General features: G+C 43.4%; 1 protein-coding gene across 1 annotated transcript in view; it reads left to right on the top strand.

Annotated features, from left to right (window-relative positions):
* The window catches only part of COL21A1 (collagen type XXI alpha 1 chain), a 472,866-nt gene that overhangs the window by 65,229 nt on the left and 384,315 nt on the right, over nt 1-23,322 (top strand). Inside the window, exon 2 of the mRNA XM_063916728.1 lies at nt 19,248-19,353. Within this exon, the coding sequence (XP_063772798.1) occupies nt 19,269-19,353 (85 nt within the window). The 5' untranslated portion in view covers nt 19,248-19,268. The remainder of the gene's footprint in view (nt 1-19,247; nt 19,354-23,322) is intronic.

Here is a 23,322-nt window from a genome sequence, read left to right as displayed (position 1 = left end):
CTCAGCTGATGTTTTGTTCCTGTGCTGCTGTGGAAAGGGTGGAACCTGTGTGAGTGTAAGGGGAGCGGCTTCTGCGGCTCTGCTTTTGTCACTCATGGAACATTTTCCTCCAGTGGGAGAGGTCCATCCTCCCAGCCAGCCCTGTCTCCCCAAATCATCAGCCCGGGGAGCGCATCTGCATTAACCACCTGCACTGAGTCTGACCCGGCACATGAAACCCCATTCCAGCCTGGAGCTTCTGTGTCATTTACTGGCTTGTACAGTAGGTGGGTCACTGATCAGCTCAGTATCTGTATGTGTGTGTATGGGGTAGGGGTGGAACCCATGCCATTGTCCCACAGGGAGACGCAAAAAGCCGGAACTCTCTCTGCTCTGCACTGGGAAGGGGGGAGGAGGCATTCTGTTTACACTGACTCCCATGCAGACAGGTGTATCAGGCAGTGTATTACAGATTTGGGGTCAGAGCTGGCATAACCCACACAGCAAATCCTGCAAAGCAGGGAGGCACCAGTCTGAAGAGGCGCTCCCCATGCTCTGCTATTGATTCTGCTGTTACTGCCACCTGCCACTGCACAGCAGCAGAACCGGCAGCATGAAGCACAGCTCCTGTGTCATGGCTGTCTCCCTCATCTTTCCTCCTCCTCCTCCCCTTTGGCAGCGGTGCTGGCAGTTTGAAGTACTGACCCCCAAAAGGACTCATCCGCCACCGCGCAGATAGGACTCCTGCCCCAGATGTCCTATTGCTGTGTCCACACCACGTACAGGAGGACACTAGCAGCAGCATCAGGAAATGCAATCAGTATGCACCACAGTGACCACAAGCCTTGGTGCACTGCAGCAGAGCACACATACATACATCTTCCTTCTGAGCAGAGACCGGAGCCCGCACATCCTGTTCCAGGTGACCGCAGGTGGCTGAAAGTGTCAGTGGTGCGAGCGACGTCCAATACATGATTGCAGCATCTGTAGACACTGATAGAGGGCATCTCAGTCCTGCATATTTGTAGTTTGTACCCATGGATGTACCAGATAAGGGCACATGGCTGTCCATCAGCTAAGGACTCTGTAGCAGCATTAGTGTAATGTCGCAGGCACAATTGCTGCAAAAGACCCAAGGAAAGCTGCTACTACATCCATCTCAGAATTAGGCCCTATTAGGAGGGATTCTGCCCCACTTGACAGCCTCTGCCCCCTCAGCGGAATCCACCTCCATCAGGGCTGCATCCAGAAATTCTCGGGCTGGTTTTCTATTCCGTCCCTGTTAACCATCATTAGAATGGTGGAAGATTATCTTAAGGACAATGTACAAGTTAGTTTTTCATACAATCCCTACTGGGAGGGAAAAAAAGGCAATTAGGAGCTTTACTTTACTTTAGTTGCCCACTCTCCAGTGTGTACTGTAATTGGAAAGAGTGTTTAGCACAGCCGGGAACCTTGTGAGTGAGCGGCATAGCAGGCTACCTACAAATTTTGAAAAGCTGATCATAAAAGTAAACTACAAATTCCAAGAAGACGTTTCTTGCAATTTCATCAAAGACTTCTGTAGTGGTGGATTCCGGTGGGGATTAGTTAATATTTTGCTATGATGATATTAACACTTATGAGGGTGAGGAATAGATGATGAGAATTACATCTTCCCACTATAGAGAGGATAGACAACAGTGTTACTGTAGTTGCCTTAAGTCCATCAGTAGCTTCTTTGTGGGGACCCAAACAAACCAAGCACTTTAGCCACAAACGTGGCAGTCCCTGTTGTTGACATGCTTGGTTTGTTAAACTATGCATGTCCTTTTTAATATACAACACTAGCTGTTCTATGCTTTTTCGCACTGGAGTTTCTGGTTTTCACGGTTGTACAAATAAATGAGTGTTAAAAATTTGGTAAATCTATGGAGATATAAATCGAGATTGAGATAAATTGAGACATCTCACTGTAAGTAAATATTAATCCATGTTTCTTGGCGTTACCCGAGGAGCACCCATAGCAGATACGGTAAAAAGTTACAGGACCACTTTTATAGGCGGTGCAATCTATGTGTTGATCCGATTGTCCGTTTGAGCGTTATCATTGACATCATTAAGTCAACCCACTTTTTATCCCCTTAAGGGAGGTTTATTAAAATTCTAATTACATAGTTTTCCTATTTCTTACATGAAGAATACCTGTGTTAAATTTCAGCTTCTAACATTGGGATGTAAAAGAATGAGTGAGGGCTTTCACATTTATATATAAATAGATAAGGGTGGGTGGGAGGACAATTCTATCTTGCACCACTTTTCTTTTCATAAAAAAACGTATTTTTAGGGGGCATTGGGGATGGTCTTTTGTTGCATAGACAAACATTTTTATTGTTATTGCTCTAATACATTATATTTGCAAAACATTTGTAACCAGAAATACAATAATACAATGTTAATACAATAACCAAGGATTCCTGACAAGGGTTGAAGAGCAATGGTAATAGTCAAAGATTCCTTACAAGGGTTGAAGAGCAATGTGAATAGTAAATGACTGAAGAACAATGTTAATAGCCAAGGATTCCTGACAAGAGTTAAAGAGCAATGTTAATAGTCAAGAAATCCCAACAAGGGTTAAAGAACATAGCAGACTTTCCTGTTGGTTATACTATTACCCCTTCTCCTCCTTCATTTTCTTAGTCAAACAAACTATAAAATTACAATTAAAGAACAAACTAAGCGATCCTTCCTTCCTTTACATGCCTTCCACTACATACATACTCCACCTCCATTTTGATGTACCACCCTGTGGCCTCTCCTATTGAATACATTAATTCTGTGGGGTTGTATAGTTTATTAAACTGCCATTCTGTCTGACACTGCTGTGCTGCAATGTTTCATAGATGTGCTATATTCTTAAAGTAACTGCAGTGTGTTTGTGACGCTGCTCTGTCACTTTCTTTAGCCAACTTGCCTTTGGCCTATAATGGTGAACAATATTGTGAGTTGTGAGGTGGTCAACATTGACTGGAAATGAGTGGAAATTAATATTATTAAGGTTAATAATACTGTAGGAACAAAAAAAAATACTGTGCGAATGAAAACAGGCACAGATTATATGATTTTAGCTATTTTTAAAATGAAAAAAAAAAAAAAAATACAAATACAAAACCAAATCACAAAGATGAATACATATCCAAAATCAATATTGAATATCGAGAACATCGAAAACATTGCAACTGACATGACTTTCATTTTTACAATAACCTGCAGCCACCTGGTACACACCTGGGATGGTCTTTTGTTGCATAGACAAACATTTTTATTGTTATTGCTCTAATACATTATATTTGCAAAACATTTGTAACCAGAAATACAATAATACAATGTTAATACAATAACCAAGGATTCCTGACAAGGGTTGAAGAGCAATGGTAATAGTCAAAGATTCCTTACAAGGGTTGAAGAGCAATGTGAATAGTAAATGACTGAAGAACAATGTTAATATCCAAGGATTCCTGACAAGAGTTAAAGAGCAATGTTAACAGTCAAGAAATCCCAACAAGGGTTAAAGAACATAGCAGACTTTCCTGTTGGCTATACTATTACCCCTTCTCCTCCTTCATTTTCTTAGTCAAACAAACTATAAAATTACAATTAAAGAACAAACTAAGCGATCCTTCCTTCCTTTACATGCCTTCCACTACATACATACTCCACCTCCATTTTGATGTACCACCCTGTGGCCTCTCCTATTGAATACATTAATTCTGTGGGGTTGTATAGTTTATTAAACTGCCATTCTGTCTGACACTGCTGTGCTGCAATGTTTCATAGATGTGCTATATTCTTAAAGTAACTGCAGTGTGTTTGTGACGCTGCTCTGTCACTTTCTTTAGCCAACTTGCCTTTGGCCTATAATGGTGAACAATATTGTGAGTTGTGAGGTGGTCAACATTGACTGGAAATGAGTGGAAATGAATATTATTAAGGTTAATAATACTGTAGGAACAAAAAAAATACTGTGCGAATGAAAACAGGCACAGATTATATGATTTTAGCTATTTTTAAAATGAAAAAAAAAATACAAATACAAAACCAAATCACAAAGATGAATACATATCCAAAATCAATATTGAATATCGAGAACATCGAAAACATTGCAACTGACATGACTTTCATTTTTACAATAACCTGCAGCCACCTGGTACACACCTGGGGGCTTAATTTACATTTCCCCAGCATCAGCTATTGTCTCCGGCTGCCAGGTAGGGGATCACTGCTGATTGGTCAGCACAGCAAACAGTGGGAGGGGGTGCAGGGAGTCAGAGGTACCAGCGCATGCACAGATACAAACATGCAAATTTATGGTCTGTCCTATACCTATTCAGATAGAACTTGCCCAGATCTGTCTTACCATGGAATGGTGTTTCAGGATGTCAGATGGGCAGTGACAATGCAATGGTAAAGAGCTACAATGAATTGTAGGAGTGTAATGATCATACAGTATAGTAAAAGCTCAGTGTGATTCTGAACCATCTGTATGGAGAAGAATATGCCTGTTTCTGATGACTCTATTGTGCCTAGCATGGGGCTGGTGCATGTGCAGATACTAATTATATCAGTTGCAGTGGAATGTATAAAATCATTAGGCAGCACAGGTTCCTGCTTGCAGAGGCACCGACCCGCCGCATTAAATGAACAGATTCATGCATTAGCATAGGGTAGTAAATCTGGCCTGTATGGCTGCTTATACATACAGCCACTTTACCTGCCACTCTGAATCAGTCCCACTGTATGTAAATTAGAATGTCTCTGCACTGTGAGTATAGGCCAGATTTTGCTGATATCCCTCACTTTGGCTGCTGGCTATTAAATAAAGTACATTTTCTTTGTACAAATAATGGAGCTATCATGGTGTTCTTGTGTGATCCATTTATCTAGGATTAAAATGAAACATCTGCTTCCCAAGGTACATGACCAGTGGGAACACTTGGATAATGACTTCTTTCATCTTGCTAAGCAAATATTTTTGTCTGGTATGATTTACATGCATGATTATTGCAACTGTGTTTTTATATCTATTGCTTTTTTTGTTCTATTATGACAGATGGCATGACAGTCATTAAGGCTCTAAACCTTGGATTTTATTTTTTTGCTTTTTAAATTTAAAGATGCTCCCCTTTCCTTCATTTGTAAAATGCAATGCTAGAGAACTGCATGTGCCAGGGGCATCCAGCCTGATTCCGAGTTGGATGCAAGTCACAGCAGCATTGCATGCTCAGAAATTAATGGATATTCGCTCATATTCAGAGTCATGTACATCTATGTGGTCGCATTGCCCCATCCATTTTACTTGTAAAAGTAGCTGTCACCACAGTCATTGTGCGATTCCACCAGCCCAGATACCTGGTGCAAGAGATTAGTTCAAGATCTGACAGATCTCTGTGTCCACTCTCTATGTATGCTCAACGTAGATAGCCTACCTGACCACAACACAGTTGGCCACTAAGCAAGGTGAGATGCAACAGAGATGTGTATTACTCCTTCAACAGTTGCTCATAGTTCTCAGCTCGAATTCAAGAGCAGCGCAAACTTACATACAACTCTGAATTAGCCCCTGACTTTACAGACAAACAGTCAAAAAAGGATTTAAGAAATGAAGGTCAAGTTATCAATCTTAAGCAGCAGCTACTCATACCTCTGAGGGGGTGGGGAGCTGCCGCTGGCTGTGCTGCCTGCTGTTGGCCTGATGTCGGTACCTGCACACTGGAGCTGACAGGAGGTGCCAGGACCGGTGCATGCACGATGGTGGGACTACACATTTATAAAACATCGGTTTTTAAGAACTGCATTGACTGTGGCCCATCGAAGCTGGCTAGGGTTGATGATAAGGCAGAGAGTAGAAGCACACTCTCTACTAATCGCATCCTGGTCTGGCAGTCCCAGTGGGAGAATGCACCTCTCCATGGGACTACCTGCAGCATTTGTGACTGACAGGAAGGACAGTAGGAATTCTAAAACCACCAAAATATAAACCATAAAAACTGTACTTATTGGCCCATACCTCTCAACATTGGGAGAAGACAAGGAGGGACACATTGGCGCGGCCGCCTGAAAAGGGGCCTATAGAAAAGGGGGTGTGGTTTTGTGGGAGTGCCACGAGCACGAGCCACGCCCCCATTTTTCATCAGTATGGGGGCATGGCCAGCGCTCTGGGAGCTGCTGGCATGCCCACTTTCCTTCCGTCTCTAGTGAATAGACGCTGTGTGCATGCTATTCACCACTGCTCTGCTCTGAACTGAGCAGAGCAGCGAGTGTCTGGAGCCTCCTAACTGCCCTCCCCCCCACTTCGGGACACTGTGGCCCGCAGGTGGGACAGCGGGACAGTTATAAAAAAACGGGACTCTCCCACGAAAATCGGGACAGTTGGGAGGTATGTTGGCCTACTTTGCCTTTCTGTGTTCCTGCTCTGTCACATTACTTGTGTCTCTCTTCTGACCTGGGAGCATAACAGGTGGTTGGTATTTATAGGTTCTTTGGACCTTGCCCATGATCCAGTGTTGGTACTGAATGCAGCAGGAAGGGAACTGTGTTCCGGGATGCTTAAATGTTGGTAGTGAATGTTGGGAGGGAAAAGTATGTCTAGTTGCTGCTGGAGTGTTGGTATATGTAGGAGCATGTGGGTGCTGCTAATGTGTTGGTGGTGAATGGGTGGCATAGTGAAACTAATGGTACTGTAAGAGAGGTACAAACTGGATGTTTGGTGAAATATAGGAGGTTACTTATGGATTCTCATCCTAACCCTAATCCAACCCTCCCATAACCTAACCCTAACCCACCCCTTTTGCAGCCTAACCCTAACAGTGCCCGCCCACAGCCTAACAGTAAATATCCCTCCCCAGTAGCCTAAACCTAACCCTCCCATAGTGTCTAACCCAAAACCTAACTCGAACCCCAGTACTTACTGTCAGGATCCGTCTGTCTTCTGACCATAGGAATGCTGCTGTTGGCATTCTGAATGTCGCGCACTCAACCGCCGGGACCCTGACCATATCCCTTATGGAGAACCAAAGAGATTTTTAAGGGAGAAGTAAACAAGGAAGTTTGGTAGTTCAAAGAGTTGTCTTGAAAGAATAGCCATAGGGCTGATCAAAGGTAGGGTAGTATGTTTACTGTGGAGATGGCATGTACTTTTTCCCATGCAGGCAATAAAACAGACAGACTGTAGGAAATTAGAGAATTTGGGAATAATGCCATAAGCAGCATTAAAAATGTGTGAGGCTAAATTGGCGTATTTATCAGCCTTATCAATAGGATCAGAGCCTGTGAGTGACACCTCATCATGGACCCAGGAGACCATTGTAGACATATGTCTGTAGTCAAGCCCAATGCAGGAGACCTTCAGTGTAGAGGAGGGAATGGAATCCATTGTTGGGTAGTGAAGTTGCCCAGAGCTATGCTTATGCAGCAGATGGTGCTGGGTTTGGTCAAGAGAGAGGCTGCAACATGGCTGTCCTGCAATGTGCTGCCGAGGAGTGAGAGAGATGTTTTGTTGGTTGGAACATAGTGCAGGTAATAAGGGGCTCAAGTCTAATGACAAGGAGACAGGGACAGGAGCGTAAATAGAGCAGGAGTGTACGTGGAGCTGCTTGAGAGTTATGCTTGTCAGTATGGCTCCAAGTCACTGGGATGTAGAGATGGAATAGGCATATTTACTGGGTTGTTTCCTACAAAAAGGACCAGCACCTCGGTGATTCTTTAAATCAGGTCTCATCTCTACATTTAAAGAGGTGCATTTTGGACCGTCCAGAAAAATTGATTTCTAGGATCACTTAACCAATGTAATGTAAATCTTCAAACACACAAATGGGGACTACAGTATTTATCATTGGCATCATGATTGAAGTGGTAACGTACAGTATTTCCTAACATTTACACATGCAAAATCAACCCAAATACTGTATGCCCCAACAAAACTACAGTATGTTCCAGGAACTCACAATAATAACAGCTTGTATACTTATAGATATAATCAGTAAGTGAGTCCTCAGTAATCCCTGCACTAATGCCTAATGGTTGGTAATACTCTGTGCCTGCAGTGAGGGGTCAGTGAGCTGTCACAGACAGAGCTTTCTTAATAGCAGTGTATGCCCCTGGGCAAAGAAATGCACTGAGGCCCCTACGCATCCTCCAGTGGCAGGGGATGCTAGCAATGGCAGCTTTGATGTCCCGCTGGCGATGGGGGGCATTCTATCTTCCTCTCAGCATGTAGGACCTGGAGCAGTCATTTCTGCTAAATACTCCTTTACTACACAGATGGTGGGAGATGGGGAGGGAGGGAGAACACTAAACTGTAGGAGGGGGCATTTAGTTAAACAAAGGAGCCCGGTACATGACTTCCAGTATGGTAGGGGGTGTTTAAGATGCAGGGGATGGGTGGACAGTGGAGTGGGCTTAAAATTCATAATTTTCCGGTGGGAGGGCAGCTTGCTTGACTGCAGATATCTCCAGAGTCCCACCCTTCAGAAGGTACTGGGGACTTGGGAATCAGAGTTCAGGAGCCAGAGAAATCCACCGATGAATATATAAAACTGCATATGAGGAGTGGGGAGCTAGAGCAGGGACCAGCTGCTAGAAGGCTGATTACTCTGGTTCTGGGCATAGCAGAGACAAGCTGCCAGTGTCTACTGAAAGGGGAGAGTCCCAGCTTTTATACCCTCAGAAAATCTTTAAGTCAGACAGAACCAGAGATATCTGGCTGGGAAGAGCAATTAACTAACTCTGATGGGGACCGCTGATTTGAAGTAGGATATCTCCGGTTCCCCAGGGCTGATTTTCAAAAATCTTGTACCCATGGAAAAAGGGGATCCTCAGCTAACAGCCTTTGGGAAACTGCTTATTGAGCCCATACAAAAAGACAGCCTTGGACAAAGAGGCAGAGGCCTTCGGTCATACAGTACACACATGGATGGGGTATACAAGCAGAGAGGAGCTACACTGCTGAGGACAAATGAGAGTTATCGGCTCCTTCTCCTCTTTGGCGTCTTGTCAGTATAAATAACTCCAGCCTGAGATGGCATTATGATTTTATCAGAAACTGCGTAAACAAGCGATAATGGAGGATCTGCATGAAAAAATCAGTGATTCACATCTTGGTAAATATGGTGAAGCAATGATAACCAATTTCACCAGCATAAAGCCACAGAGAAGGGTTATAATTGCTTGATAAATAGCCCCCAAAGTAATATATGCAGTAGTTAGTGCTGATGTAAACTTTATACAATGAGTTTAAGACAATATAAGAAATAAAGCTAAAGTAAGTAATGCTTTAGTAGAAAATTGTAAAAGTTTACATGAATTATAGTCATAATATATTAGTAGTTTGAACTAACATATTTAACTCCCAGTTTATAAATCTACAGTACTGTACTATGGTGGTCAATCCGATTTGATTGCTAGCTGAATTTGTTCATAGCGCTGCGATCAGGCTAAAAAATGGCAGTTATGCGTATGCGGCACAATGCGCACGAGCGACGTACGGGCACAACGAACGATGTCGTTTTGCACAGGGTCTAGCGATGAATTTCAGTCGCACTGCTTGCCGCAGAGTGATTGACATGAAGTGGGCGTTTCTGGGTGGCAACTGACCGTTTTCAGGGAGTGTGCGTAAAAACGCAGGCGTGCTGGAGAATAACGCAGGCGTGGCTGCAGAAACGCAGGCGTGGCTGGTCGAACGCTGGGCGGGTTTGTGACATCAAATCCGGAACTGAATAGTCTGAAGTGATCGCTAGCGCTGAGTAGGTTTTGAGCTACTCTGAAACTACACAAAAAAAAATTGTAGCCGCTCTGCGATACAAACGTTCACACTTGTGCTAAGCTAAAATACACTCCCAGTGGGCGGCGGCATAGGGTTTGCACGGCTGCTAAAAACTGCTAGCGAGCGATCAACACGGAATGACCACCTATAGGTGCACATTGTAACAGGGGTGTTTCCAATGACAGTAAAAGGATATACAACATTAAATGTGCTTGTTAATATTAAGAAAGCATAGTTGTAGTTAATAATGTGCTTAAATTACTCAGTGATTCATCAAGGTAATCTCAGGCACCTGAAAATTGCCAGATAACCAATATTGGGGCAGATGTATTAAGCCTGGAGAAGTGATAAAGCGGTGATTATGCAGTGATAAGTACAAGGTGATAACGCACCAGCCAATCAGCTGCTAACTGTCAATTTACATATTGGAGCTGATTGACCGCTGCGTTATCACCTTGCACTTATCACTGCTTTATCACTTCTCCAGGCTTAATACATCTGCCATTATTTTTGCCTGGTAGAAAAAAGCTCTACCCTGAAAACCCCAATTCATGCTCTCCATCCTATTCACATAATATTGTCCTGCAAAATGAAATATTCTGTAAATCAGAAAAAAATATATGTATGCATAAGAGATTATTCAATACATCAATGTTTTTGTAAAATATAATAAACCTTTTTTTATTGTTTTGTTTGGGAAAGTGGGAGGGGGTTGCTGATATTTGACTCTTTTTTAATTTTTTGAGTTTTTATTGAGTGCTACCAGGAGACCTATACTTCTGTGTTAAAAGGCAGTTTTACTGATTTATGTAGACAACATGAGGTTTTATAAATTTGTCCCAGAGGTCTCATTAGAATTTTGTACCGTAACCATTTGTTTTAATCCATTTTGTTCGTTTTGTATATTGTTATATTAGTTCTCTTTATAAATAATTCAATTTAAGTGTTGCTCTTTTAGTTAATAATTTATGTTTTCACAAATAACGTATCACATGCTATTGGTAATGTATTATTGTATTATATGATTGGTTAATTGCAATGTGACATCATTAGTGTTACAATTTAAATACTCACGTTTTATCTAGAATTGCTAGCATGTTTTGTTACCATCATTCCTGCCTAAAATAAACTGTTGTTTGTGCCTTATATTTTGATGCCACATTATATTATGGAAAAACCATTCTAGCCTCTGATTGTAGGAGTAGGGGCAGTACGGATGGTGTAATGATTAGCATTACTGCCTCACAGCACTGAGGTCATGGGTTCAATTCCCACCATGGTCCCAACTGTGCGGAGTTTGTATATTCTTCCCGTACTTGCGTGGGTTTCCTCCGGGTACTCCGGTTTCCTCCCACAATCCACAAATATACTGGTAGGTTAATTGGCTCCCAACAAAAAATTAACCATAGCGTGAATGTGTCTGTGCGTACATGTGATAGAGAATATAGGGGCAGATGTATTAACCTGGAGAAGGCATAAGGAAGTGATAAACCAGTGATATGTGCAAGGTGATAAAGGCACCAGCCAATCAGATCCTAACTGTTAATTTACATATTGGATCTGATTGGCTGGTGCCTTTATCACCTTGCACATATCACTGGTTTATCACTTCCTTATGCCTTCTCTAGGTTAATACATCTGCCCCATAGATTGTAAGCTCCACTGGGGCAGGGACTGATGTGAATGGGCAAATATTCTCTGTACAGCGCTGCGGAAAATGTGTGCGCTATATAAATAACTGGTAATAAATAAATAAATAGGAGTAAAAGTCTGGTGGGTAGGAAGAGACTGTGAAGAAGAGAATAACGACAGACAATGCAGGAAATTATGAGTGCATGAACCAAAGTATTTTTATACTTTTTTTTTTATCATAGCCACATTTTATTTATCTAGTATATAACTAACTCTGAAAACTAACTTTGAAAAGTGAAGTATACTGTAGATAGCAAATCTGCTTCCTATATGCTGTTTTATACAAAATATAAGAAGAGCTATCGAAATTAATTACTTTAATTTGCATCAATTATTTTTGGCCTTTGAATAAATAGAAATTAATTGTTGGTGTTTATATGCACTGTGAAACAAGTAATTCTTGCTTAACTCCAGTTAAGGCATGAAAGCTATTCTCAAGGACCATTAGAATAAAAAAAATCTGGTTTCAGCTATTGTAAACATTGCATTGTGGTTGAAAAATGTTCTCTTGGCGAGCTCTGCGACTGTGTGTTAATATTTGCAGGTGAAGGCGCAGAAAAGAAAAAATGCCATTTTTTAATTTGGGAGTAAAGCCTGAAACATGGTTAAGAAATCAGAGGAAATATATTTACTAGAGACACTTGATTTGCGTATTTATTTTAATTTGTTATCCTGTTATACAGCACATTGTGGATATGAGGAAACATTAATGTCTGGAACAAACAACCATAATTTGTGATGGTGCAGTTATCTATTCGTAACTGTCACTGGTGAATCTAGAAAACACTTATGCGGGAAATCAGCAACAGTCTTAAGGGGAATTGGATCAGAGCTTGGAAAGAGATAAAGTAGAGAGATATAAAGTACCAAGGGTTCTATTCATGAAACAGTGAAAAGTGTGGAGAAGTGAGCCAGTGAAGAAGTTGCCCATGGCAACCAATCAGCTGCTCCGTACAATTGTATAGTATGCAAATTATAATTTTTACTTCAATGCTGATTGGTTGCCATGGGCAACTTCTCCATTGGCTCACTTCTCCACAGTTTTCACTGTTTCATGAATAGACCCCCAACTAATTAGCTTCTGTCATTTTACAGGCTGTGTTTAAAAAATGACAGGAGCTGATTGGTTAGTACTTTATCTCTCTTCAAGGTTTGATACATTTCCCCTTTAGTGAGACCCTCCTTCAGATTACCCTCCCTGTATACACCAACCGCTAGTTGGTGTATACAGGGGTCCCCTATCATAATGCATTAATGTGGTACATCATGGATTAATGTGGTACATATAGACAGGATTACCATCATGTGCTTAACAGTGTTTTTGCTATGAAAAAAAGGTGCCAGCAATTATACATATGTTACTATTATTTTACATTCCCAGGACTGTGGTACGAGTTGGGATCGGGAAACCGGCGGTCGTGATGCTGGCAGTCAGCATACCGACGCCGGGATCCCGGCCACCAGATTGCCAGCAGGGGGGATGGGGGAGGGGGAGAGCGCAACTAGGCCCCTTGCAGGCTCGCTACGCTCGCAACGCAGCAGGCTCGCCACAGGTTCTATTCCCACTCTATGGGTGTTGTGGACACCCACGAGTGGGAATAGTCCCTGTTAGTCGACATGGCAACTGTCGGGATTTCCAGCGGTCGGGATTCCGGCATCGGTATACTGACCGGCGGGATCCCGACCGCTGGTAACATGATTACATCCTTGTGGTACATTCACTACATTGCATAACTGAGAAGATTATATTGCAAGAAGAATCAGTATTTACTATCCGTTTGAAAAAAGGGGCACAGACCATGTAATATCCATGTTATTTGCATTCTATGTCCACACTAATGGCTGGCCAGACCTCCATGGTAGCTGGCCACACCCCCTATGGTGGCTGGCCACATACTTTAAGCCTCTACTACTGTCTGCAACTCATGCCCCAGTCCAATGCTGTGTTATTCCTGTGTTATCCCTTACGCGTGTTTCCTCTGGCTGTCCTTGATTCCAAAAATATAGGTTTATGTGTTTTTGCCAAAAAATTACCCTATTGTGGTGTGTTTGACGTTTGTATGGTGTAGGGAATTTAGACTGTAAGTTCCAGTGGGACAGGGCTTGATGGACATTATTACTTAAAACTGCAGCTGAGTGTGCCCAAGTTGCCACACCCTATGCCCTAATGTAAAGTCCTTTGAGGTCTATTGGGAGAAAGAGATACTGTATGGGAAGGAAATACTATATAAATACAGAATTTTTATTATGGTTTATTATCATTCTTTCTATAAAAGTAAATAATTTAAGTAGGAATACAGTTGGGACTCTTTGGTACACATAAGTACTGATGCAGAGGTAATGCATTAGCCTGCCACTATGTATAGCAGAACTTGTGGGAAACATTCTCTGTATGCTCACAATGTGAATACAGACATACATGTGATTTGCAATTGTATTTTTGGAACTGTACTTGTGTTTCCTTACACTGGAGAGGCAAAATTGGAAAGAGTGGACTTCTGTAAGCCGAGTAAAGTAAGGGTGCGTTCAAGCTAATGCAGCTCATGCAGACACGTATATAATACCACCAAAAACCCAGATCAGACATCACTGAATGTTCCAGGTTATTCCCGGGTCAGCCTGATTTACACTGCACCCATCTGCAGAGTTTCTTACATCATCTGCAAGCGTCTGTGATCTGGCTCTCCATAGGCTTGTAACAAGACCCTGGTTTACACTCCCCCGTTACCCAGGTCCTTCCCGGATCCGCCCCTGGTAGCTAACTGGATTGGATTCCCAGATAACTGAACCCGGGTTATTTTTTGGACCTTTTTCCACTGAGCCACAACCCTGGTAGACCTGGCAGTTACCTGTGATTTTGCAGCAGTGGAAAAGGGGTATAAGTCTGTTAGTAGGGTAGATGGAAAAAACAGGATTTTGGTACTTACCGGTGAATCCCTTTCTCCGATTCCACAGGTGACACTGGAGTGCTCTTTATAGTGGGTATAGAGTGTGTGCCCTCCGGGCTGGCACTTTTAGAATTTTAGAAGTGGGACTAGCTCCTCTCCATCTATACCCCTCCTACAAGCCAGTCTTAGTTTAGTGCCCGCGAGAGCTGGTCACATCCTGGGCTTCTACTCAAAGGCAAAAAATGTTTTTGATGTTAGTCAGAGATTCTGCAGCCAACCATGAGGAGATGGCAGGCAGTGACTGCCCCTGCCTCTCTGCGATGATGGAGCTGGCATAGGCGCCCCTCCGCAACTGCTCGCTGTTCACGCAGTGGTCTCCAACTCAGAATCCACCATCTCCGAGGTAGCACAGGATGCCACTGTGTGTGGCGTGCGTGACGTGTGGCTCGGTCCCCCTAGCCACAACCGCCACCAGCCAGCAAAAGTCAGCTGTGTGACTATAACGCCTGGCTCCTGATTAATTGGATGCCAGGCACAAACAAATGGCGGTGATTTAGGAAGTCCCAGCAGCGGTTTGCATAAAAGAGCGCCATAGCGGGGTGGGGGAGAGGTGGAGCTGGTGCTGCTGATTTGGCGCAATACAGGTGCATTTGCTTTCTAGTGCAGACATAGACATATCATGTGCTAGTGTCAGACTGGGGCATGTAGGGCCCACCGGGGGAATGCAGTGGTAGGTGCCCATGTTTGGCTAACCATTAGAGAGTGCAACGTCTGGGCCCCTTCATAAATATATACAGTAAATTCAGGGCTGTTTCTAGACAATTTGGCTCCCAGTGCGAGATTTAAAAATGCGTCCCCCCATTGCTATAAAAAAAATTGGGTCCCCCCCCCCCCATATAGCTGTAAAAAGAAAAAGCATGCACGTGCCGGAGGCGCGCGCGCTCCCGACAAGGGTGTGTGGCCTGATTAAAATGGGCGTGGTCTCATTAAAGTGGGCGTGGCCTCATCTGATATCATCACGCGCACCACAGGGGAAAAAAATAAAAATAAAAAAGTCCCCATTTTACACATTACAGCAGGCAAGTGTCCCCGTTTTCCACAGCGCGGCAGGCAGGTGTCCCCATTTTACAAAGCGCGGCAGGCAGGTATCCCCATTTTACACAGTGCGGCAGGCAGATATCCCCATTTTACACAGTACGCAGGCAGGTGCCCCATTTTACAAAGTGCGTCAGGCAGGTATCCCCATTTTACACAGCGCGGCAGGCACGTGCCCCCATTTTACACAGTACGGCAGGCAGGTGTCCCCATTTTACACAGTGCGGCAGGCAGATATCCCCATTTTACACAGTGCGGCAGGCAGATATCCACATTTTACACAGTACGGCAGGCAGATATCCCCATTTTACACAGTACGCAGTCAGGTGCCCCCATTTTACACAGTGCGGCAGGCAGGTGCCCCCATTTTACACAGTGCGGCAGGCAGGTATCCCCATTTTACACAGTGCGGCAGGCAGGTATCCCCATTTTACACAGTGCGGCAGGCAGGTGTCAAGTGGGGGGGGGGAAGGGGGAGAGAGAGAGAAATAGAGACAATACTTACATCTTCCCGCTCTTCGGGTCCCGCCGCCTCACGTCCCTCGCGCCGGCCGCCTCCTCCTTCCAGGCTTATCTCTTCTCCTCCCTCTCCCCGAGCGCTCCTGCTAGGGGGGCGGGGCTTTGCGGAATGACGCGTTTGCGTCATGACGTCACGACGCAAACGCGTCATTCCACGAAACTCTGCCCCCCCAAGCAGGAGCGCTCGGGGAGAGGGAGGAGAGGGGATAAGAACACACAAAGTGCCATGGCGGGCGCCCCGTGCGGTTGCCCGCCGCTAGAAACGGCACTGAGTAAATTCAGCTGCTGCATGCATGATAACGTACCATATTAATAACAGATTAATAACAGCAATGCACTATAGAAAATACACCATAGTCCAGTATAAGGTAACATATGTATAATTCAAGTACATAGTCTGGAACCTGATCCTTAGAGCAGGAGGTGGGCCCCCAGCAGTGTGGCCCACCGGTGGTTTCCCCTGTACCCCTGTGGGCCAGTCCAAGCCTGTCCTGTGCTCTGCATATGGCCGTAAATACTATTTTTTTCCTTGTTCTCTTTTCAGAGGACTTTACATGCATTTTGTACTGTATGTCATTTTAAGGTTATCATTTTGCCCAATAATCTTAACTAAAAGACTTCCTCTGTCTTATTTGTCAGAAGCTGTTTTTGGGTTACTGGTTCATAAAGTACAAGAGAACATCTGAAGATTTCTTGCACCGATACAAGGATTTATTAGTAAGGACATTGGACATAGTTTTGGGCTTATGATTTGTGTTGTTATTGGAATGATGTTAAAGATTTTTGCAGTTTATTTTCTAAATGTTTTACTTTAAAAGTATATTTTGAATGAAATTATTGTAATAGCCAAAACTAGCAATGCATCAATTACAGTCATGTCAGGACTCTGCAATGTAAACTACAGTAAAAAAAGATGAAGTGCAAATGTAACAATTGCAATTAATGTTATGATATATTGCCTGTGCAATTTTAATGACATAAAAATACTACCCCCCAAAAAAACTCAAAACAATGAAATGCTACTATAAAATGAATTCTGTCTCGCTTCCCACACTCCGTATTGCTATCCCTACCTTACAGTATAACGATAGAAAGATCTCTGTTGTATTGCCAAAAAATAAAAATAATATTTTTGACTGATATTGATCAATTTTGGCTAGATAAAAAAATAATACTTACACCTGTTTATTTTACAACCCGAACCCTAAATTACATACTATGATAATGGACTTTAATTGTTAGAATGTATTATACATATAGGTGGTCATTTCCGAGTTGTTCGCTAGCTGCATTAATTCACTGTGCAGCGATGAGGCAAAAAAAGGCTCTTCTGTGCATGCGTATGCGGCACAATGCGCACGCGTGGCGTACTATTACAACAAACAGTGTAGTTTTACACAGGGTCTAGCGATGCTTTTCAGTCGCACAGGCAGCCGCAGAGTGATTGACAGGAAGAGGGAGTTTCTGGGTGTCAACTGACCGTTTTCAGGGAGTGTTCAGAAAAACGCAGGCGTGCCGGGAAACAAGCAGGCGTGGCTGGGCGAACGCAGGGCGTGTTTGTGACATCAGAACAGGAACTGAACAGTCTGAAGTGATCGCAAGCGCTGAGAAGGTTTCGAGCCACTCTGAAACTGCACAAGAAAAATTTGTAGCCACTCTGCAATACATTCATTCGCACTTCTGCTAAGTGTAAGAGTCAGATTATTTCTAATAAATATTTAAAATGCCAGCGCTAATATATGTTGCGGACGCAAGGTGCATCTTATTACCATATATGATAAAAGTGCGCTGTACATCGCAAACACTACATCCCTTAAGAGAGAACAAGTACACGCAAACATTTGTCTGAGTTCCAAAGCTCATTGATGTATATATTTGATATTAAAAGGATATGCATACAATATAACACATGTACAATATATATATATATATATATATATATATATGGTTACAGAGTACAATCACATAGGAAGCAGTTGTTTCAAAAGAATCCATAAAGTTACAGTCAGCATACAATTACCATTTTCCCTCAATGCACACTTTTCTCCATCTTTGGATCTGCCTCTACAGCAGCCACACAGAACAGCAATAACAGCATCTCGAACAGCACCCAGCAAACAAACAGAACTTCTTGTGTCTGGGATCAGCTATACACTGTGTATTTTGGGGGAGTACATATCTTCTGTTATTGGTCCAGGGGAGGGAGCTTTCTCATTCATGATGAGTCATTGGTTATTTCATATGCAAGCAACGTCCAGCCTTGATGGTGTAATTACAGGGGATAGCCACTGGTTCTTTTCTGCACGCATGCTGTCTTCCAGGAAGTTCATTGTTCTAATTAGAGTGACTTTAGCTTTCATACATTTAATGATAACTACTCATTGCAATGTGCTACAACTTACTCATGGCTATCAAATTGACACACACATTCTCCTGATTATTTTGACACCATGCATGACATGTTTATCTTGGTCTGTTCCATTAATACCTATACATGATATCATACTTCATTATATAATTTAAAGCATTGTAATGTCTAGTGCTTGATATGTTTAATTTATGTGTGGTATGAAATATGTGTTGAATATATCCTTGTGGCTTGTCTGTGTGAATGCGTATGCTACCATATATCACTGTGCACGCTGTGCGTATTTGCACACACAGAGACTCATAATGTGTAGAGTTTGTATGTTTTCTGTATGTAATATTTTTGACTTCGACATAAGCTAAAATACACTCCCAGTGGGTGGCAGCATAGCGTTTGCACGGCTGCTAAAAACTGCTAGCGATCGAACAACTCGGAATGACCACTATAGTACTTGTAAATGTGTTGCTTAAGAACTGTTATAAAATATAGGGGCCAATTCAGTAAGGTTAGCAAATTCTGCTAATCAGCAGAATTTTTTAACTAATATCACCATAGGCCACCCAGCATGCTGACCGGCGCCTCCCCCCCTGCTTCAAGCAAAAATTGCGAACAGCACACAATTTCTGCTTGTTATCAGAAATTAAGGATGACTTCTGCCGCCCCCTCCCGCCCCGAAACTACCTCTGCCTGATTGACAGGCAGAAGCGATCGTAATTTCTGTGGCTCCCGCAGAAATTGCGGGTACATGCGCAGTAGAGCCTGCTGCGCATGCGCCCGCGGCCCCTCAGCAAAAATTTTGTAAAATTCATACTGAATTTGCCCCATAATGTACTAAATTATTTAAGCACAATGGACCAATTGGAATGTGGTAAACCATGCTAATGTCATTTTCTTGTCTATTGTCTAGGCTTCAAAATTAAGCTCCTAGATGGCATGGGTAACTTATGGACTTTCCACTTTTCTGCTGCTGCTTCGATATTATGTGTCATCAGAGGATGGTGAAATAAGATCAAGTAAGCAATGCTATGAACCTAGGGCTCAAATATACTCTATATATTATATACTATGTTTCCCTCTTTAGCCATGTTATTCCTTCTCTTCCTTCCCTTTCATTATCTTCTCTTTCCCTTGCAGGTTTCTTTTCCATATCTCTCTTTCCCATATCTATGTTTTCCTCCATTGTCTCACTATTTCCCTCCAATATATTTCTCTATTCTACGGTCAATATGTCGACAGCCAAAATGGCGACTGGTACATAATGGTGGCACCCAATTTTAATCACATTCCTAACCCTAAAAATTGACCATGTATACACTTAATTTGTCAACAGTTAACTATGTCATTGTTTCATGTATTGACGTGTTGACGTGTTAGGTGTTTACAGTTTAAACCATGTAGACCAGTGGTCGAAGTGGAAATTCTGAAATGGGGGTATGCAAAAGTCAAGGATGTATATATGCGTGCGCTGAAGGTGCGCGCTCCAGAAAAGGGGGAGTGGTCACCCAAAAGGGGGCATGGTCACCCAAAAGGGGGCATGCCCCATGTAGTAGAACCCCTTTTATTATCTAGTACTGGTGCCCCTTTCACTTTATAGCACACGGTACGAGCTGAAATTCACATTATAGCACACGGTACGAGCCGAAATTCACATTGTAGCACACTGAATGAGCCGAAATTTACATTGTAGCACACTGAATGAGCCGAAATTCACATTATACCACATTGAATGAGCTGAAATTCACATTATAGCACACTGAATGAGCCGAAATTCACATTGTACCACACTGAATGAGCCGAAATTCACATTATAGCACTGTGAATGAGCCGAAATTCACATTATACCACACTGAATGAGCCGAAATTCACATTATACCACACTGAAAGAGCCGAAATTCACATTCTAGCACACTGAATGAGCCGAAATTCACATTATAGCACAGTGAATGAGCCGAAATTCACATTATATCACACTGAATGAGCCGAAATTTACCTTGTAGCACACTGAATGAGCTGAAATTCACATTATAGCACAGTGAATGAGCCGAAATTCACATTGTAGCACACTGAATGAGCTGACATTCACCATGTAGCACACTGAGGGAGCCGAAATTCACCTTGTAGCACACTGAATGAGCTGAAATTTTTACAGCAGGGACAGCCAGAATGACGACTGCAAGAGAGACAGTGACGACAGCGAGAGAGAGACAGTGATGACAGCGAGAGAGACAGTGATGACAGCGAGAGAGAGACAGTGACGACAGCGAGAGAGAGACAGTGACGACAGGGAGAGTGATGACAGAGAGAGTGACGACAGGGAGAGAGAGAGTGACGACAGGGACGACAAGGAGAGAAACAGGGACGACAGGGAGAGTGACGATGGGGAGAGTGACGACAGGGAGAGTGACGACAGTGACGACAGGGAGAGTGACGACAGTGACGACAGGGACAGTGACGACAGTGACGACAGGGACAGTGACGACAGGGAGAGTGACGACAGTGACAGTGACGACAGTGACTACAGGGAGAGTGACGACAGTGACAGCAGGGAGAGAGGTGACAGCAGGGGAACATTACCTAATTTGTTGCTGGCAGCACTGAGCTGTGGGCTGCTGGCGATATCGGGCGACTAGTCGCTGGCGCCAGGCGGCTGGTGGCTCGTGGCTGGCGGCGGCTGGCTCGTGAGCGGGGGCGGCGGGCAGCTCGTGAGCGGGAGTGGTGGCGGCGGGCGGCTGGTGAGCGGCGTGCGCGGGCGACTGGCGACGGTAAGCAGCTGTGAGTTAATACAGCGCTCTACACAGCTGTCGGCTGCCGCGCAGGGACGGGGAGCACCATGTGCAACAGGATGGCCACTTCCCTCGCCTCCTGCTGCACTTTCATGGGCTCATTTCTGGGTCAGTGTAAGAAGTGGCGGTATACCATACCGTCGTATGCCGCCCCACTTCGACCACTGATGTAGACGTTATGACGTTCAACATTATGGTGTCAACCTTTTGACTGTTGACTTTGCAAATGTCAAAAATATAAGTACATGTCATTGCCTACATAGGCAGCCAAATTTAACTAATTAGATATAACAGAAGTTGTTTAACAAATTTTTGCACTTCTAAGTTTTGGACATGCCTCAATTTGTAGGGTGCTAAAGTACATATATACAATCTTTGCAGCGTGCTTCTCCATTCTATGGAATTGCTATTTCGGACTATATCTATAAATTCCCATTTTGCAGAATTTATAGCCTGTAACTTAAACAAGTATGATAATGGGAAGTTCATTCAGCTGTATGGGGTAGTCCTGGAAACACAGAGTGCCAAATCTGCTTCCAAAACAAGCAAAATTCACAGCCAAATGAGGAAGGAGGCAAATAATCTGCGGAACATTTCTGAAAATGTTGCTTATTTCTATTCATAATTTGTTATACAGTGATTCTTCATAATGCATGTCCACATGTTATGTAAGTTACTAAGTTGTGTGATTCTGCTGATCTCTCTTTTCATTCTAAATTATATTTAAATTTCTGAGAACCTGATTTTTCTAAGGACAGAAAAGGCAAAAGCATAGCGAGGGAAGCCAGAACATTTTAATGTGGGATTTCAGGTTATACGGACATAAAAGAAATCCAGAATAAAAATGTAAAGTTAAACTTCAAATCTGCATTGAAGCAGAATGTTGGGGCAGATGTATTAAGCTTGGAGAAGTGATAAAGCAGTGATAAGTGCAAGGTGATAACGCACCAGACAGGTCAGCTCCTAACTGTCATTTTTCAGATCTGTAATGATTGGCTGGTGCATTATCACCTTCCACGTATCACTGCTTTATCTTTTCTTAATCCATTCTCCAGTTTAATACATCTGCCCGGTGGTTTTCTATTACCCATGATAAAGGAATTAAACAGAAAAGCAGGTGATAAATATAATTGGGCTGGTCAGTGTCAGACTGGGACACGAAGGGCCCACCGGGGGAATGAAGTGGTAGAGGCCCATGCATAAGGGGTGTGGCCAGCCATCACAGAGGCTTGGCTAACCATTAGAGAGTATATTATTTTGGACTTTAGAAATATATATACATATAGTAAATAATGTTAGTACAAGCATGATAAGGTACCAGATTAAAAACAGCAATGAACTGTAGAAAATACCCTATAGTCCTGTGTATTATAATATAACATATGCAGTGTTCACAAAAATGCACTATAGCTCATATTTTAACCTATTTTGAGGACTGGGGACTCACATTTCCAAAATGGGAGGGTCCCCCGGGACGCGCCTCGCTGCAGCCAATTGGCTGCATGCTATAAAAACTGGAGGTGGAGCCTTGCTCTTCTACTGGTGGTTAGTGTGAAGGACCTGCACCGGGAAGGCATGCTCCAGTCTGTGTCTCTGGCATGGCTGTGGAATTTGGTAAGTTTGTGTTACAGTCAGCAGGGGGGATGAGCACTCCCGCGACGTGTGTGTGTGGGGTGAGCTGAGTGTTCCCATGTTAGCATGGCTGAGTGGGATGGGGGTCCATGCGCTCTGTTTTTCTGCAGCTGGGGGTTCCTGGATGCTCAGTGATCCGGGGGAGGGGGGCTGTGTGCATAGTGTTCCAGCAATGGGGGGGTTGATGTCATTGTAAAAATTTAGTAGGATGTGGTGCTGGTGGAGACGGATTTTGACAGCATCGGAGGACACCAATAGCAGAGAGCACGCTCACAGAGCACCAGCTCTTCTCCCAGCTCCGAAGTCAGGAGCCTGGGGAAGGGCCATGGGGGCAGCTGAGAAATCTGATCTGCACAAGACAGGAAGGGGGGTGGGGGGGTCATGTGTTCAGTGGCAGTGGTGGTGGTGGTGGGGGGGCTGTGTGCTTACTGTTAGGGTGTGGGAGGAGGATGAGCAGAAAGTCTCACACTTGTTAGTGCTGCATCAGTATCCCAAGTAGGCAAAATATAGTAGGTAGAATAATTGCTAATACAGAAAAAATGTCCTGTACATGACTGAAAATCATCA

Source organism: Pseudophryne corroboree, chromosome 4, assembly GCF_028390025.1.
Source record: "Pseudophryne corroboree isolate aPseCor3 chromosome 4, aPseCor3.hap2, whole genome shotgun sequence".
Taxonomy (NCBI): domain Eukaryota; kingdom Metazoa; phylum Chordata; class Amphibia; order Anura; family Myobatrachidae; genus Pseudophryne; species Pseudophryne corroboree.
This window is presented reverse-complemented; position numbering and strand designations above follow the sequence as displayed.